Source organism: Trachemys scripta, chromosome 4 (genome assembly GCF_013100865.1).
Source record: "Trachemys scripta elegans isolate TJP31775 chromosome 4, CAS_Tse_1.0, whole genome shotgun sequence".
NCBI lineage: Eukaryota > Metazoa > Chordata > Testudines > Emydidae > Trachemys > Trachemys scripta.
This window is the reverse complement of record NC_048301.1, coordinates 42,399,098-42,417,832: the sequence shown is the minus strand read 5'-3', so window position 1 is coordinate 42,417,832 and position 18,735 is coordinate 42,399,098. Positions and strand designations below refer to the sequence as shown.

At 54.3% G+C, this 18,735-nt stretch overlaps 1 protein-coding gene across 2 annotated transcripts; it reads right to left on the bottom strand.

The window, feature by feature from the left end:
• Positions 1–1,868: 1,868 nt before the first annotated feature.
• On the bottom strand, positions 1,869–18,640 carry RPS6KL1 (ribosomal protein S6 kinase like 1). 2 transcript variants are annotated; one of them, XM_034768892.1, is made up of 11 exons: positions 16,211–18,640; positions 14,711–14,866; positions 13,971–14,095; positions 11,636–11,728; positions 10,637–10,684; positions 9,611–9,743; positions 4,927–5,928; positions 3,876–3,965; positions 3,595–3,677; positions 3,123–3,218; positions 1,869–2,962 (listed from the first exon to the last, which is right to left on the bottom strand). In XM_034768892.1, the coding sequence occupies exons 1-11, from the start codon at positions 16,368–16,370 to the stop codon at positions 2,852–2,854; spliced, it is 2,097 nt and encodes a 698-aa protein (XP_034624783.1). In that variant the 5' UTR covers positions 16,371–18,640; the 3' UTR covers positions 1,869–2,851. The 2 variants fall into 2 exon arrangements, with proteins under 2 accessions (XP_034624783.1, XP_034624784.1); XM_034768893.1 differs by having other exon boundaries at positions 14,711–15,027; positions 16,211–16,347.
• Between the last annotated feature and the right edge of the window lie 95 nt (positions 18,641–18,735).

The following is an 18,735-nucleotide window of genomic DNA, read 5'->3' as shown; positions in this document are numbered from 1 at the left end:
AATATACCTTTAACATAGCTGACACTGGCACAGAAACCAGCTCCTCAGCTGAGGGAGAAAAGCTGTGAGGAAATGGCTTTCCAGGCAAAGCTGCTTCCAGCAACCATGTCTTGCCCCAACCCCCTGCTAGCTCTGATTCCCGAAGTGGGGCTTTTATAGTTACAGATGGTGCCCAACCAGCCCAGTTCCTGTGTTCAGAGGTGGCTGCTCTAGTAAAATATGGCCCCTGTGATGAAAAAGTTGGAGGTAGGTGCTCTAGCTTGTCTTCCCAGCAGGTGCTCTTGTGCACACTGCTCCAGAAGGGCTTCCCTCCCTGAGGTGGTTGCCAGAAGCACTTTGAGTGCTGGTGGTCAGGTGGAGGGACTGGCTTTCTTTTGCATGGGTCCTCTTTACCTGCTTGTGACACTGCTCACTGTGAGGGCAATGCAGCCCCACAGAGCTGGCTAGCTACTGGGTGAGCATCAGGGGAATGTCTGCATCCTCCTGCCCTGCCTCCCCACCAGTGTGTCCCACATACTGGCCAAAAGGACAAGCCAGGAGAGGCAGTTACTAAGTTTCATTTCTTGCTCTTGAGTAGAAGCAGCCCCCAGCCATACAGCTCACTGATTAGGGGCAATCAATGAGGAACGGGCAGGGCCTGAGCTAGGCAGAACGTAGAACCAGTCACCATGTCTGTGAGGTGGTTTGCCTTCCTTTGCCAGACAGGTAAGGGGAGCCCAGTTGCAATGCAGCTTCATTGGCACCTCCAGTGATTTCCCTGCTATCTGTACCAGCTCCCCACTGCTCTGCCCTGCAGGCCCCTTGTAGGACAGGGCTTGGAAACATAACCCCCCTGAAGCATGGCTGTGAGGGGCTTAGGATAAGCTGCACACAGCCCATTGGCATTCTGCTGCCACTGGCCCTTCCATTAGCTAGGTAGCACCCAAGAGCTGAGCAAAGAGCCTTTCACTGCAGCCACTGAGCCCTTTGCAAGCCAAGTGCCATGTCTTCAGAATACGCAACAGCAGGAGACCTGGTGTCAATGTTCTGCTCTTTGGCTACCACAAGAGGGATGAAAGAGGAAATGAACCAATGGCTCGCCCACCCTGTTCTCAGCCATCACACCAGCAGCTGTTTACTTTAGAAAGGCCCATTCCACTCCCAGCCGTCCACCCCCACAGCATGTGGCTCTGTGAATGGGATTCATTCTCCCCTGGAGCTTAGGACTCTCCCTCTGCTCCCCACTAAGGAGAGTGCAGGAGACACTCATGCCACAGAGGCTGTTGGGGAGTTTCTGCTCTAAACACCCAGCTTGAGGTGGTGCAGAACAAGCACAGAGGCAAAGGCAGCACATGGCAACTTAGTCCCTTTGCTAGGCACTCCTAGCTCCCTGCTGGACCTAGCCCACCTCTGCATCTGGCCCTCGCTTACTGGGTCAAGGATTGGAATAGCAGCAGGGCTGCTACAGCACAGGCTTGAGCTGCCAGAGGTCAGGGAACAACCCTTGCCTTCCTCTCTCCTTGCACTGCATTTACAGCACGCTTTAAGGCTCTAGCTGGTTAACACCTTTCCTGCTCCTGCCACTTGGCCAGTTTCTCAGAAATTAAACACCAGCTGCAGGCCCTGCCCTAGGCATTCGTTCCACAGTGAGTCACCCTCACCTCATCCTCCAACCTCTTCCTGCCCACAGCCTTAGAGCCCAGCGGGTTGGGAAGTCAGTAACCTTGGGGACGGAGCACTGGTTGCAAGTACAGCGACATCTCCCTGAAAGGAGAGCTCAGGGAGAAGGTTGCAGTAGCAGGTGTGGGCTGGGGGTGCAGAGCAGACAGAAGGAAATGGCTCCAGGAGGGGAATGAAGGATAGTGTGTAAATCAGAAACAATCCTCCACTTGGGTGAAGCTGTTTTATTGATTTCAGACATTCACTCGGAGCAGGTCAGAGATCCCAGGGGGAGCCTCTCACACACTTGAGGGTGGGGGGGATGGCTCCTCCCCACCCCTCCCACAAGATACCATGGGTAGGTGCTGCTAGTGCACATGCAGCCAGTGAGACACACAGACCACAACCCCGGACTCCATCTAGCAGTAGCCATTGGGAATATATTAGCCATAAAGAGCTCAGACAGCAGCAGAGAAATGGGGTGAAAGTAACAGGGATGTGGGGTGGGATCCCCAGTTGATAAGGGCAGGGAGAATCAGGGAGCTAGTGGAGTCTATGGGCAGAGAAGGAGCTGGATACTAACAGGGGGCCTGCCCCAGAGGGAGGTACTACCCCCCCTAGGCGAGCAGGGGAGTCTCATTCATAGTTACAGAGACTCGCTTCCCACACAAAGCACCAGGCAAGGAGAGCCCCACAGAGCTTGTGGGTAAAGAGGGACAGGAATGTCCCAGGGAACCCATGGGACGGCAAGGTAGTAGGCTAAACTGGCTGAGTTAGGCCCCCTGGCACTGATGTCTTTGCCCCTGTAGGGGTTAGTGACCCTTACCAGGGTTGGGTTAGATGTAAGGTGAGAATGGTAGGACCTGGGGGAAGGAGGGCAGGGAGACAACATGACTTGACCCCAGCCTGGCCTGATCTCTTGGCTATGCCACTGCAACACAAATGGAAATTAGCCCAAGAGGAAGAAGCCAAGGCTGCAAATTGGACCCAGTCCAGACCCCCCCAATCAGCCCTTGCAGAAGTGGACCTCCCCCAGACTGGCAGAGCTGCAAGTACCACCCAGGATCACAGGTCCCAGTGATCTAGGGGGATAATCTGCTTCTCCAGCAGGATCTGGGTCTCTCCCTGGGCCCCACCCAGCACATCAGCAGCTAGCCCCCTGCCTGGCACCATGACACCATCCTTCACTCCTCGCTGCTCCGCATGGGTCTGTCTAGCCAACCAGCTTGTTCCACTGGATGGTACTAAAGAAGGGATGGCTCTTCAGCTTGTTGACTCCGTCTCCTCCAGAGCCCAAGCGTCGCTTGGGATCAAACTGCAGCAGCTAGAAGGAAATGGACACAGGGATGAGATGGGGAGCAGCAGCACAGCCCCAGCGAGGACCCTTCCCACCCCTCACCCAGCAGGCTCCAGCCAAAGATGCCTTAGCCCTGCTCCAGACCCATGGCCCCCTCCCCCTTCTCACACTACCTGGGTGTCCTCACCTCAGTGAGCAGGGATGCAGCAGGCAGGCTGAGCCTCTCCGGAAGGTGCAGCTGGGTGTGAGGGTGAATCCCTGAGGGGTGGCTCTGGGACAGCGACTGCGGGAGAGACAGACAGTGAGGAGAACCCTGTGCAGCGGGCACTGTCCTCCTTACACCTCATCTGCCACTGCCCCTCCCCAAGCATCACGGGAGTAACAGTCTCAGCCCCCCAGTGCCCATCTCCCACAATTCAATGGCTCATCAGCTTCAGGCCCTCAGCACCCCAGGGAGCAGCATCCAGATACCCAGGCTCCGGTACTAGGAGTCACATGCCCAGTGACAACTCAGCCTGGAGCCCCATCTACACCCCAGGACACTAATACCAGGATGCAGACTCCTCCTAGCCCCCCCATGTGCACTGGGGCACCAACACTAGGATTGATACTATGCTGCCCCCTGCCTGACATAAGATGGGGACACAGAAACCACTCACCGTTCCTGTCAGTAACTCATACAGCAGGGACCCAAAGCTCCACCAGTCACAGGCCTCAGTCAGCTCAGAAATCCCACCCACTTCTGCAGAGAAAGCCAAATGAGTTCAAGATCAAATAGGAGGGAGATGCTGAAAGGCAACCGTGCATCAAGCTCCCATGGGTGCTGGTGGCAGCTGCCCTTGGAAGAGATCAGGCAGACAGGGAGATGCTGCTGGGCAGATATAAATCTCTTGAGGTGTCTCAAGGGGGCATCGGAGAAGGCAGTAGACTGTTCCCTTACCTGGGGCGCTGTACATATCTTCTAGGGCCTGGCTGCAGCACTGTGGCTCCACCTCTGTCCACTGGCCAAAGAAGGTGAGACGGATGTGACCTGTGAAACAGCACCAGTCAGGGGCAGGTAGGGAGGTCAGGACAAAAGACACCTAATAATTGCAGCATGTGCCACAAGCCATGGCCCTATCCCTCCAGGCTCCCGTCCCCTGCAATGGGACATGGTGGGAAAAGCTGCCCCACTGGCACCTCCCCTGGACCCTGCAACATAGCTGGGCTCCAATGTTTTCACTGCTCTGAGCCCCAACAGAGCACCAGGCCCCAGAACACATGATTCCCACATGCACAGCGGGGACTAGACTCTTCTGGGGAAGGGGTAGTGGGAGTGACGGGTCTGCAGCTAGTGGAAGGACTGGGTAGGATGGGATCCAAGCAAGAGTAACTGGATGGAGCAAGAAGAGAGGATGAGGGTCAAGGGGAAAGGGTCATTTTTACCAGCTCCCCATTTAAAGGATCCACTGTTTATTTTGTAGTTTTCTAACCTGCCCCACATTCTTCATCACACACACACACACACACACACACACACACACACCTCGAGAGAAGAGTCAGGCCATGCAGTGCACTCTGGAGAGCAATGAACTCAGGCTGCCAGACCAAGGGTGGGAGGGCTGACTTGCAGAGTCAAAGGCCCCCAAACCATTAGCCCTGGGGACTGTTAGCCTGACTGCCCCCAGCTAATCGCAACTTCCCCTGTGGAGGCTCAGAGGGGTGTCCCAAGTAGCCAGGACCCCCCAGGGAACAGGATATGTTCCACGTGGCTAACATTGCTGAGCAGCCTTGTTCTGCCTCATGCACAGCAGACTGTAGCAGTCTCCTAGAAGCCCTTAAGGCCTGGAGCACAGGGGTGGGGTCTGGATCAGAGATGCTCAGACTTCACAGAACAAACACAAAGAGATGGAGTGCGGGGGCAAACCATCCTGGAGTGGATCAGATGCCACAGGCCCCCCTGTTGAGGGGATAAAACCCCTCCTCATGCTATAGCCTCAAGCAGCACCTACCAGCACCATCTAGCAGCAGGTTTCTGGGGTTGAGATCCCGGCACAACACCCCCTGTTGATGGAGTCCCTCCAGAGCCAAGAGCATTTCGGCTGCCCACAGCCGGATGAGCTCCTCGTTCACATTCCAGGTCCCCTGGCCATCCCCTAGGAAAGAGCAATGGGTTGGAGGCCCACGCTGTCCTGAAGTTGGATGCTCTCTGTGCTGACCATGGCCTGCTCCTTCTCGGGCCCTTGAGATGCTCCTCAACAACTCCTGCCCCCCAGAGTCACACCAGTAGGACTCACTGGAGCTGTACAGGGTGGTTCCAGGATGCAGCTGCCTTTGTCCTAGGGGAGCCACTGGGAACTGTGTGGGCTGAGCCCAGGGAGCATCAGACACCTGGCAAACTTGAGGTTCCACCTTCACCAGGTGGCCTCCTCCCATAGCCTTCGGGACTGCAGCAGGAGACTGGGATGGCCTTTCCTCAGCCAGTAGCTGTGTGTTCTGCTGAGACGCTTCCCTCTCTGATACACTGCTGACACCATCACTGCTGGTTAACAAGTCACATGACTGGAAGGCCAAGCTCTGGTTGGTCAGATGGCTGCGTCCCTTGGCCATTGCCATGAAGACAGAATCAGTGACACCAAACAGAGTGTGTGTTGCACTTGAATCCTTCCCCCCAGTAACTCCCTTATGGCCATTGGTGGCGGATCCAGTATGGAACCTGCAACCAGTCCCTGGTCTGGCATCCATGTGGTCAGGTGACTGCTCCCAAGAGGACGATTGGTCAGCAATTTCTGGTGGGTGGCGATTCGCAGAGGTTGGGAGGTCAGTGCCATTCTCTGGGCAGAAGCTGGAGCTCTGGCTGGACTGAGAGCCAGCCCCCGAGCAGGTTCCTACTCGCTGCTCCTCACCATGGCCCACCAGAGCTGAGTTGGGCTTTGGGATTAGGCTACCGGGGACATCGAAAGAACCTTGCTTTAAACAAGGCCGGGAGTGGAGATGGGACCAGAGAGTCCCCCCTGGAGAGTGAAGGGAAGACAAAAAGTATTACGGGGTGGAAACCATTCCAGGTCCCTGGCAGACAGACAGACACCCCAACCACCTGCTACCCTAACACCAGCCTTCAGGGCTCAGCAGGCATCAGGCTCACATGCTGAGCAGCTTAAATTCACATGCTGAAAAAAATATTGACCCAGAATCTTCTCTAGGCCCCATAATCTCAGTGGGTTCCTCTCTCCCCTTCTTTGTGGCCTCATCAGCAGCTTATCTCCACCTCTTCTTCCTCCCAGGGCCCAGTTCCACTCCCTCTCCTCAGCCCCCTTGATCCCAACAGTTGTCTCCCTCCCAGACCCATTTTCACCCCTCCTCTTACCCCATGACCATTTCCTCTTTGCCCCCAGAAGGCCTTTCTGGCCCCTATGACAATGAAGATGAGGCACTGTCAGAGACTGAAGTGCCCAAAGAGTGGGTGCGGGAACAAACAGATAAATTATAGATCAGGGAGTCCCCAGGCTCGGATGGCATTCACCCAGGAGTTTTCTGCATAGCTTGACTATGAAGTGGCTGAGCGGTTAACAAAAATCTGCAGTCACATTAAAAAAATCAGCTACTCCATGAGTAACACAAGGGTAGCAAATGTGGCACTTATGTGAGAGAGGCACAAAGATAACACTGGGAACTGCAGACCAGTGAGCCCTGCAGCCAGGGAAGAACTCCCCTGGTGGAGGGGAACCCCTCCCTGGAATAGTCAGCCAAGTCAGCCACCACACAAGCTACCCCCTCTGCCAGCCATCACTCTCCAGCACAGGGGAAGGGAGGCAGAGGAAGGACAGAGCTATGCTGATGCCTAAGGGCCCTTATGCCAGCAGTGTCAGTTAGCACCCCTCAGACTGCTCTATAGCTCATTCTAAGGCAGGGGTAGCACAGAATCTGGAAGACTTAACCAGCTCCCTGTTGCCCTCCCAGTCTCTATCTTTCAAGTCAAAATGATAATGATACAATGGGAGCAAACCAGCAGGGCTTCTGCAAAGGAAAATCATGCCCCTCTAATCTAGTGGATCAGCAAACTAATGGGGGAGAAAAGGAAAACAGGCCAATGTAGTTTACACATGCTTTCAAAAACAAAAAAAAACAACTTTACAATGCCTCTCAAAAGTGACTAACAAAATAGTCATGGGGTGAGAGTACAGCTCTGTCCCTTAGCCCATTTCTAATCCCTGACAGAAAACAAAGGATAGGAAGGAAATAAATTTTCAGCATGGCAAAAAAAAAAAAAAAAAAAAAAAAAGTTGAGAGGCACCCTGAGGTACAATACTGTTCATTGTGCTTAACAACACTCTGGGAGAGGGGTGAGCAGTGGGGTGGCAACATTCACAGCTAATTATTTACGTAAGTGGAGACTGAAAACTGAGGAACTCCCGAGGGATCCAACAAAGCTGGGTGAATGGGCAGCACCATGGCAGATGGAATTCAGTGTTGACAAAGCAGGATGATGCACGCTAGAAGGAACAATCTGAATTTACTCAGATGAGGGGCTAAATAGAAATGAGCTGCAGCCACACAGGGAAAAGGCTTAGGTGCCATCACAGATAACAAAGTGACGATCTCTGCTCAGCAGAACCGTTGGGCAATAAAACAAAGCGTCAGGATACTTAAGGAGTGGAACTGAAAATATTCCGGGCAGTAGGATAATGCGGTTTGTGTTCTCATTGTGTGGACGAAGGGAAGGACATGTGGTATTATGGGTTTCAGCCAGGCCGCAACTTTATTAGTCAAATTACATCCAAGTTTCCTATCGGTGGGCAGCCCAGTGCAGTCCCTCACACCCCATTGATCCTTTGCCAATTCTGGGGGGTTCCCACCGCAGGGGGAGCTAATCACCACACTAGGAGGGAATTTGTATGCCTCCACTTGCCCACTAGCATCCCTCCCCCTTTCGGGGGCAGAGGCAAGGAGGGACCTCATCCCCAGCCCGCACTGCCATCAAGCACATTGGCAGGGTGGTCCCCTGAAGTAGTCTCCTGGCCCCTGGTTCGCATTTGCCTCCAGGGGGTTAGACACCATGCCCCTATCTCATAAAGAGATGCCCTTGAGATACCCACTATGTTACTTTTTTGGATCTGGAGCCTAAATTAGTGAGTTCCTGCGCTGGGCACCTGTCAAAAGTTGGGACAACTAAACAGTTCCCATGTGGGTCCAAACTGTGACCTCTGAGAGGGGAGAATTCCAGCCTTCCGGTTGCCCAAAACCCAAACCCTAGCTTTTGCTGCGACAAAGGCAAAACAAAAAACAAACAAACAAAAACAGTCAGCCTCCACCAATCTGGTGGTATGGGAAAAACATTACTTCCAAGCCACAAAGCAGTAAGTAGCTCAGCCCGCAGTAACCTACGGTGGGCTGTCTGCTGGAAACCAGCAAACAGAAAGTGGCTCTGAGCACATGGCTCCAAATCTCATGCCAAATACCATGAGACCTGTCCCATATTCTTGCCTTCTCCTATCACGGGAGCCACCAGAACACACCCCTCACTAGGCTCTGAACCCTCTTATCTTAGTTAGTGGTGCACACTCCCACCTGGAGCACTGTGGTTTGATCACTCTCTCACAGGCCGGATATAGCAGAAAGAGAAGGGGTTCAGAGACGGGAGTGCAAGTGATTGGAGGCCTGGGGGACTTCCAGGCCAGGACCCAGAGTGACAAGTTTGTAGAGTTTAGTTTAAAGAGGACGTGAACAGGAGGGACATGATGCAAGTCTACAAAATAATGCCTGGCAATGGAATCTGAGAGCAGGTAGTGGGGTACATAGCTGTGCACGTGCTCATTCCAGCTAAGGGGGTTAGGGAGAACTTGCCCTGAAAGATTATTTCACAATCTGTCCACAACAGGGTTTTCTGCACCTTCCTCAGATACATTTGCTATTGGCCACCATGGGAGACTGGATACTAGACTAGACACATCAATGGTCTGATCAGTACAGCAATTTCTATGTTCCGATGAGCTTCCATTCCTCCCTCTGGTCTCCAGTAACCTGGAGCCCCAGCATCATACCCAGGCCTCCACCAGCCTAATCTCTATCCTACTCTCACCCACATGGATCCCAGAAGCCTCTTATCTATTCTTCCAAACCCGCAATGCTGCTTGCTGGCTCTCACTGCAGGGCTCAGAGATCCTGCAGCATCACCCTCACTGCAAAACATAGATTCATAGATTATAGGACTGGAAGGGACCTCGAGAGGTCATCGAGTCCAGTCCCCTGCCCTCATGGCAGGACCAAATACTGTCTAGACCATCCCTGATAGACATTTATCTAACCTACTCTTAAATATCTCCAGAGACGGAGATTCCACAACCTCCCTAGGCAATTTGTTCCAGTGTTTAACCACCCTGACAGTTAGGAACTTTTTCCTAATGTCCAACCTAGACCTCCCTTGCTGCAGTTTAAACCCATTGTTTCTGGTTCTATCCTTAGAGGCTAAGGTGAACAAGTTCTCTCCCTCCTCCTTATGACACCCTTTTAGATACCTGTAAACTGCTATCATGTCCCCTCTCAGTCTTCTCTTTTCCAAACTAAACAAACCCAATTCTTTCAGCCTTCCTTCATAGTCCCAAACAGCTCTAGCACATGAGACACTCATTCCAGATCAGGGTCAGAGAAGCAGGGGGTAGGACAAGAAGGAAGCAGAGTCCTGGCGCTCACACTCACCCTGCACATGCTCCAGGTGGAGGAAAATGGAGTCTTCGCTCACATAGTAGCGCAGCAGCTTGGCCATGAAGGGGACTCCGTGCGGGATGATGGTCTGCCGCTCACGGGTCTCCACGTGGGATTTGGGGAGGCTCTGCATGGAGAGCATACAGCTGGGAACTTTGAGTGTCACTGAATCCCTGGAGACTGGCCACCACCAGGGCAGAAGACTGAATGGGAGGGATTACTGGTCTATTCCATTCTGACAAGCCCCTCATTCCTACCTTTGTCCACCAGGGTCACACAGACTAGAGCTCTCCATCTGCTGAGCTCAGCAAACCGTGCTCAGACAGCCTTACCAATACACTCACACAGTGCCCCTTGCTACTACACACCTGGGCTCCCACACAGCTCTGCCAATGCAGGTTATTCCTGATCTGTAACCTCCATCGCTATTCTGAGGCTGGCCCCCACCCACAGAGCTCTGCCCATCCACCTCAATCCCTCCAGCTACTCCAGTCCTCGCCATGCCCACAGCTCCAGCTGATGCCCCTCATTCTTACCCCACAGCCTCCAAGCTCTGTTATTAGAGTTCTGGGCTTTTCATGAGCAGTAATAATCACGCCTAACTGTGCTGGACAAATGCCCCAGGGACTCAGACTGAGAACTCCCAGACTCATGTCATTTCTGCTCCGATTCATGTTTGGACACAGATCCATGGCTTGGGTTCCACCAGCTCCATTGGACTGAGTTCCATTAGAGGGACAGTGGGAAGGCAGCTCATGTCTGAGTGACCAAGGAGACTGAATTCCCCTCTGATTGCAGGAGATAATGGGGGGCCGGGGGAAGGGTCATGCCAGGGCATGGGAGACTTTAGGGGGGACATTGGATACTACTATAAAATTTATTTCTGCTGAACAGCACAAAGTGGAGCTGAGGAACCCATGGGAAATACTCCTCAGGTCAGGCTGGTATGGGACACCCCTTGCTGGAGGGTTCCCCCAAAGGAGCGGGAGATGGAGGAGCCAAGGGGTAGGAAACACCCACCTTAAGTATAAAGGTCCCCCCAGTGGCTGGATCCTGGACTAGCTGCACCTGCAAGCAATGTGACAGCCCAGATCAGAAACGGTGAACTCTGTCACTCCAAGTCCCATTTCAAGGGACTTGGCTCATTTTAGTCTCAAAGTTACCTCTTTTCCTTATTATTTTGGTGTCTCTAGCTACCCCTGCCCTCCAGCCACATTTTTAATAAGTCAACATTCGTTACCTCAGAAATAGGGAGATAAGGAGACATGGAATACAGGAAGAGTTAGTGACACTAAACGGGGGGAGAATCCCACAGCATTTTCAGCTTCCTGCATCATTATTTTATGTTCCTCCCTTAGGTTTGTGTAACGCGTTTCGACCCATCTTTGGGCCTTGCCAGTGGAGAGGGGTGGGGTGAGGGGAGGCAGAAAGGAATTAATCTCATCACCCAAAATTCTGACCCTCCTTAGGGGCCCGAGGGAAGGAACCTAACATCTTCACTCCAAGGCCCTGACATGCTGAGGGTGCAGGGAAACGAACGCCATCATCCAGACTTCTGCTGGGGTCTATGGAACCTATAGGGCATCCATCGCCATAGCAACTGGGCATCCGTTTATGGAGGCGAAATGTAGCTATGCAGGTTGGAATCAGGCAAAGACATGGAGTTGTTTGCAAAGGTCTTGGGGCCTTTAATGGCTGTGAGTGGTCAGGACATCGGTTTTACTTCTCTTCCAACAGTGCCCCTAGTGGCACAGCACACCTCCCCACTACCCGGGGGCCAGTACTAGCTCAGAAGAGAGAGAACCCCCTGAGACACCAATACCATTCTGGGCCTTGCCCGTTCAATCAGTGGTCAGCTCAGAGTGCCCCTTGTTGAGTCACCCCACTCCCTTTAGCACTCAGGTTTTCCCTGGTGGGAAAGGTGTGGGTGACCAGCCTCAACCCTGCTTGGCACGCACAATACAAGGGGCTCTCAGCACCGGATGTCCAGGCTGCTGTGACTCTGCTGCAGCTCCTTACCTTCTCAATCACTCCCACAACCTTGCAGCGCCTCAGATTCTCCACAGCTGAGCTGAGTGTCCTGATGGGCCGAAAGCGAAGGCTGCTGTAGCCCTGTGAGGCAGTGAGAAATGAGAATGAGGATCCTGGAGATGTTCCTGTCCAGGGGTGCAGCTGGAAGGGGTCTCCCTTTTCATCTGTGGGGAGCCAGAAAAGCTGCCAAACCTAAACGTTCAGACACCATCAGCGATACACACCCGAAATTGTGACTGTTTTAAAAATAAAAGAAAATAAATGGACTCTAGTTTCGGCCAGTGTCTGGATTTCTGAGCCTTTAGGGCGAAGCTCCCAACTCCAGCGGACGTAAGTTAAACCTTAAGTATTTAAGTACACAGAACTGAGACTGCCCTTACCCTCTCCTAACCCTTGAGGTGGGGCAGTTGCCACTCTACCCCCCTCGTTCACTCAGCTCCCACCTTCGTCTCCTCCCCCAGCCTAGGCTATCACTGTGCCCTACCCAGCATCTTGCCACACTCTTCTCTCTGCTTGCCCCACAATCCTCTCCCCTCACACTCCCTCCTTTTCCCCTCAGTTTGCTGCACCCCATACTCTCCCTCTCTAACCTCCCCAGTCCCCAAAGTCACCCCCTGTCCCCCAACAATAGCCCTTCCTGCTCTCCCCACATTCTCCGTTCTGTCTCACTGCTCCACACATTCACCTGATCTTCCAATCTGGGTCCCAACTCCTCACATGCCCTTTACCCCCACCCCATTGGTCTCATTCCCTGCCCCTCCACATTCCCCTGCCTCCTGTCTGGTCTGCACAGGGTGACTGGTGGCTGCCATCTTAGCTGAGGACAGTCTGGCTTCAGTCCCATTGGGAAGAAAGAGAAATGGAAGCCATTTTCACTAGAGGCAGGCATGGTGTCCACCTTAACTGAGGGCAGCCTTGGCTTCAGCACTTCTGAAAACAAGGGATCACAGCCATTTCTAATAATGAGAAAAATCACAAGAAAAATTCAGGCATAAACAAACCACCTAAAAAACCGCATGAGTCCCAATAATGCCATGGGCTATGTTTGTGCTGAACCATCTCAGCCCTTCACCTCTGCAGCTGGGTAGCGTCAGCTCCCCTTCAGCCACCACCCCTCCCACAGATGCCATCAACGTTCTGCAGCTGGTGCAGGACTCAATCTTGGTTTGGGCCCAGCCTATCCAACAAGGGCAGCCTTGGGGTCTATGCTGGGGCAGGAAGGGGCCTGCAGGGCTCTGGGAGCTGAGGGGTGATCTTCTTGGAGACAGGGCCGCCCAGAGGATTCAGGGGGCCTGGGGTCTTCAGCGGCAGGGGGCCCCCGCCACTGAATTGCCGCCAAAGACCCGGCACTTCGGCGGCGGGTCCCAGGGCAGAAGGACCCCCCCCCGCCGCCGAAGACCCGGAGCAGAAGAAGTTCCGGGGGCCTGGGCCCCGCGAGAGTTTTCCGGGGCCCCCGAAGCAAGTGAAGGACCCTGCTCCAGGGGCCCCGAAAAAACTCTCCTGGGGGCCCCTGTGGGGCCTGGGGCAAATTGCCCCACTTGCTTCCACCCCCCCGCCCCCCAGACGGCCCTGCTTGGAGAACCTTGTTTTGAGTCAACTGCAACACAGTAGCCCGTAAACCTCTCCCTCACTGCCTTGACTAGCACCATAAAATAGATCCTCTCTGTCCAGCAGCAGCCAGACCATGGCAGAGATACCCAGCCCAGACCTGCGTTCATGCAGACCCACAGTCAGGAGCTGCCATCCCACAAAAGCAGCTGCATCTGAGGGACTGCAATGGTGGGAGAGTTTAAGAACAATGCAATTCAGACAAGCCCCGTTACTCAGGGCAGCCCCACTATAGTTACTTTTCAAGCCACTGCTGTGTGTCAGGTAGGTCGAGAACAGCCACTCCTCTGGGTGCTCCAGACAGGGCTACCCCAGGAAGCGGTCATTTAAGGCACTGAGAAAGAGCTTCTCTAAATCTTGTCCCCTGGTGACATTTGGTAGTTGACATGCAGGATCTGGAGCCAGCTATCACTAGGCCGAATTACATCTCCCTCATCACTGGGCACTGTTCAGCCTTTCCCTGATCAGGATGCCAGTGTTATAGCCCTACTGGCACCTTTGTATGTTTAGGGCTTGAGACTGATGATAGCCACATGGGTCCTAGTCCTCTCCCCAACACAGCTGTCCCACATGCATCCCAGTCAGACCCACACAAGGGACTGCACTCAGGGAGTCCAACCAGCACCACATGTGCTGTCAGTATTGCACCCCGAGGTCCCGGCCAGGGCAATTAGGGGGTCCCTATGAAGCCATTTTCCCAGCCCCACCTCCTCACCGTGGCAGTGGAACTCCCGTTCCCCAGAGTCCGCTGCAGGTGGCAGTTAAAGATCTCCTCAGCCCGTTTCAGGTACTGTGTGATCTTCCGCTTCACAGCCTCACGGCGCTCCTTATTGGGGTCGACTGCATGGGCGGGGGAGGGACACAGCTTTAGTCACCATTCCAGCCCCTCATCACACTCTGGCCAACATATCTCAATGCCACATGGCTCACCCAGACACTCTGCCCCTCATAACGCCTCATCCTTGCACCATGTCCCAACACCATTTCCCCGCATGCCACATCTTCCCCACAGCTCTGCCCCCCAACCACAGCAGCCAGTCACTAACCTGCAGCCCTGCCTTCAGTCATTATCCTTTTCCTCATGCCTCCTTGCTTGACAACTGGTGATTGACCCATTCCCATCATCCTGCCCACTCTGCTCCCTCCCCATGCCAGCTAGTCATGGTGTCAGCCCCACCACCCCTGGCTGCTACCACAGAGACCCAGAGAACTCCATCGTAAAGCCATGCAGATTCTCCTCTCCTTATATACTGCCAAAATGTGCACATAATCTCAGTGTGCTGCCAAGTGCCCTGTACCACCAACCCCCAATCCCTTGTGTAGCCCACACACACCGCCACTGAGCACTTGTACTCCGTGTGCTGCCAACCCCATGTTCAATGCACCCCAGCACCACCAAGCCTCATATACTCTGCATCTTTTGCACCTTACACTCCTGCCCCTAGCCCACCATACCCTGCACGCCACTCAGCAGCACATCCACGCCATTCTTGTAGTGATTGAAAGCCTCCTCATAGTCCTCGCTCACATCCCGCTCCAGTGCCAGGCGGATCTGCTTTGCTGCATCCACCAGGTAATCCCGCTTCCCAGCTCCATGCACATCAGGGCCCCCTGGAGAGACACGGCTCCGAATCTGTTCGAGGTACATTCGGGCCTGGGAGAGTGCCCGGGAGCAGGACTCCGAGTCCAGGCGCTCACGGGAGACTCTGCTCATGGCTTGGCCACTCTCAGGGCATCCTCAGCAACTCAGTCCCTGCAATCCTGGAAAAGGGCTGGTGGGGGAAAGCAGATGAGAAGCAAAACAAAGCCCTTCAACACAACACTGGGGAGGAGTTGGGGGTGGTAGAAGGGAGGGCGCTGGCAAAGTGTGAGAGGGCAGCAGGAGGGTTGAGCAATAGCAGGGGGGTGCAAGTCAGGCCTTGCACATTTGCAGACTGGTTGGGGAGGAAACCAAGCCTGGAATAGCTGGTCAGGAGTGAAGCACTTTGGCAGAGCTATTTAGGGGACCAGGATTGGAATAGCAGGGCATTAGCAGAGCTGGGTTGGGGGAGTCAAGGATTGGAGTAGCAGGGGAAGGGTGGCTGCAGGTTCGGAAACAGGAACATTCGTAGAGCTGTGCTGGGGCACCACTGCTGCCGTAAAGAAAAAGTGAAAGGCTATTTCTGGTCTATCACTGCTGACACAAACTGCGACCAAGCAGGAAATGGATCAGCAGCTGCAAACTGCAGGAAAGTACAATCGTGAGCCAAAGCTCTCGCCCCAGGGCCTCCACATTTAGGATCAGGGTTGATCATCCCTCCAGAGGAGATGTAACAAAGGGTCTCTATGGATGGAACAGTCAGGGCACTGGGGTCTTTCATGTGGATTCCACTGTGGTTGAACAGGCTAATAATCCAGGAGATACAGACCAACACTGGTCAAAACAAGCATTTGCTCCTACTTGCCCCCCTCTGCCTGGGGCTGCCTCAGGTTAACAGAGCCAGTCACAAATGCATGGGACTACAGTTTGCAGGGCTTGGTGCTGGCAGGGCACTGCTATGAGGAAGCTCACATTCAGGGGTGCCACTGGAACAATTTGTATAGTGGGGGTGCTGAGAGCCATTGAACCAAACTGTAAACACTGTCTATGATGGAAACCACTTCAAGCCAGGGGGTGCGATAGTACCCCTAGTTCTAGCACCTATGCTCACATTGCTGGAGTCCCAGCTGTTCTGGGCAGGCTGAGGGGGGGCTGGCGCTGGTGGCCTTAGGAGGGCCCTGCTGGGGAGATGGTAGCAGTGAAACAGCACCAACGGGCCCCACTACGTGGCTACAAATCCACCCTCCTGCTCGGAGAGTGGCGCGAGAGGGAGGGAGATAGGAGACCCAGCCTGATCCCACAGGGCAGAGGAAGGGGCTCGGCCATGGGGCTGGGGTAGCTCTGGGGCAGATCACATGCACGAGGAAGAACAGTACCTGGTGGAGTCAGGAGCCTGGTCCCTGGGGGTACGGGACCCACCTCACCCCCATGGAGCCGCTCCCCTCGGCCCGCTGCTGGGGCCGGGCCGGTTTCCCCGGGCGCGGAGCGAGGTGCCGGCTCCCCACAGCCGCTGCGGTTGGCTGCAGATGAGCTCATCCCCCGGCTTTAGAATAAAGCACCAATCCTCAGGCAGCTCGGCCACCAGCTGCGTCTTAAAGAGGCAGCGTCCGCGCGGGCTGCGGCTCCCCGGGCAGCGCCCGCCGCGGGAGGGGGAGCTGATGGCAGAGCCCGAAGGCGCGCAGCGGGGCGGCGGGGCGAGCCTGGATTAAGGGTCAAAACATTGCCCTGGAAGTGGCGAAGGGGGAGAGCTGCCCGGAGCCAGCCGGGGCGTGGGAGGGTGGCTGGGATGAGCAGGAGGGCGCAGCAACTTCCCCGCTACAACACGGAAAGAGACACCCGGGGACCGTGGGGCTGTTACTAAATCAGGTGGCGGACAAAGTTCAGATTGTCCAGGCTCTGTCCCGTCTGCATCCATCCCGGGAATGGCCCGGGTGTGTCACGCACCATGCAACCCATGAATCGGGGCCCCAAATGTCTGCGATCCCAAGCCGCCCTCCAGCAGGAAATGTAAAGAAGAGTCGCTGGACAGCTAGGGATTGAGGGAGCAGTGATGGGAATTCCCCTCTCATACCGCCGAGCAGCCCTGGCGGATGGGCATGCTGCCTGCACAGAGACCATGGGGAGAGGGGGAGTGGAGGAACTAGATAGGCAGGGAACTGAGGGAATTGACAAGCCAATTCACTGTACCACTGACCAGTAGTAGGATGAAAAAAGGATGATGAGGACACCCACCGTCACACTGTGACAGGACTTGTGTAAGGGATACAGACCCGCAGGCATCCGGGTGTAAATCAGAACTGACAGGGGCAGGAAGAAACTTCTCCTGTTGGCATGTTATTCCATAGCTGGATTATTAACTATTATTATTTTGCACCTTCCTCTGAAGCATCTGGTTCTGGCCACTGTGAAAGACTGGACACTGCAGTAGGTGGATCACTGCTCTGCTCTTGTGCAGCGATTCCTATGTTTGAACTCTGAGGTATTGGCGTATTGGAGGGGAGAAAACATGGGCCCAGATTCATCCCTCAGGGTGTGCTCTGGTTTCCAAGGCCCATATGGGCCCTGCCACAATGGTGAATAGCTGGAGTCTTGAGACAACTGTGGTGTATAGGGATTGGGTTAAACATGGTTATTAGGACTCCAACTGTGCCAGTGTGGTTTCAGCATGTTTGTAACAGTGTTTAGAGCTCTAAGACACAACAACCCAGATGCTACCCTTCTGTTCCCAGCCTGCTCTTGAGTGTCCCCTGTTCTGGGTGTTTCCAAGGGGGGGAGCAGGTACAGAGCTGTCTCTGAGGCTCCCACAGACAATCTTCTGTGCCAGGGTATTCCCTGAAAGGGGGGGGCTTACACCTGCCCTATATCCCCTTTGCACCAGCACAGCCAGTGTGGAGGGGTTGTAGGGCAAGGGTGAAGGCCTCCAGTGACTGATCACCAATAAAGGAAGGGGGTGGGGAGGTAAGGAAAGAGGTGGCATGTGTGGAGAAAGAGGTCAGGGGAAGATCAGAGGAGAAAGTGGGGCATGTCACCCCTTTGGCAAGGGATTTAAAGTTAAATTCAGAGCTGGGAAGGTGATGGAGAACGGGGGAGAACACAACCTGGCCCAAGGGAGACATCTGGCTGCAGCACTTAGGACCCCTATGGTTTAGAGTCTCAGAAAAGGTGAAATGTGTGAGTTGCCTGGGAGGTGACTGAGGATTTCAGCTCAGGACAGGGAGTGGCAAGTGCTGCCCAAACTCCCATAGGCCTTTCTGCACTACCGAGTGAGTGCGACTGTTCCTAGCTGGGGTTGCATAGTTCAATTAAAGCTAACAGGATGGTTTGCATCTACACTTGCATCCACGCTTGTGTGCCTATGGGTTGTTCAATTGCCCTGCAGCTACACTGGGACAGCATTCAGTTGTTAAGTGCTATGACTTATGGAAAAGCATCCCACAGTTCCCTGGGAAGGCAACTTCTGCATGGCCTTATCTGCCAGGCTCCCCCTCCTCTGAGGCTGCAGGTCAGAGAGGCAGAGTGTTGATCTTCCTTCAGGCTGGAGCTGTCTGGAGATGGGGGTATTTGTAGCTTTTGAGGTGGCCATGCTACATTTCTAGGCTGTACCATCTGGGGGCCATCGGCTCTGTTGAGGTTTCTTACTGAACAGAGTAACAAGGGGTCTCAGGTTAACCCAAATGGAGCCCTCCCTTTAAGGGAGCTCCTAGCAACTCCAGGCCCAGCAGGTGGAAAAGGAAAGGCTGGGAACTTGGCAGGAGCACTGGCAGGACGTGCTGTAGAGAACAAGGGAGAGGCACAGGCTGTGAGGAAGCTCCAGTCCCAGAAGCACATGGAGAATGGTGCTTCTCAGAGGGCAGCAGATAAGAACAGGTGTTGGGGACATGAGACAAACACATTCTCACAG

Bases quoted from the DNA above. Each gene is read 5' to 3' on its own strand.
- RPS6KL1 (XM_034768892.1), bottom strand. From the start codon at position 16,370: ATGAGCTCATCTGCAGCCAACCGCAGCGGCTGTGGGGAGCCGGCACCT. The intron at 3,678-3,875 runs GTAAGGGAACAG...CTTTCTCTGCAG, and splicing joins AGATATGTACAGCGCCCCAG to AAGTGGGTGGGATTTCTGAG. The intron at 2,963-3,122 runs GTGAGGACACCC...ATTTCCTTCTAG, and splicing joins CTGCATCCCTGCTCACTGAG to CTGCTGCAGTTTGATCCCAA.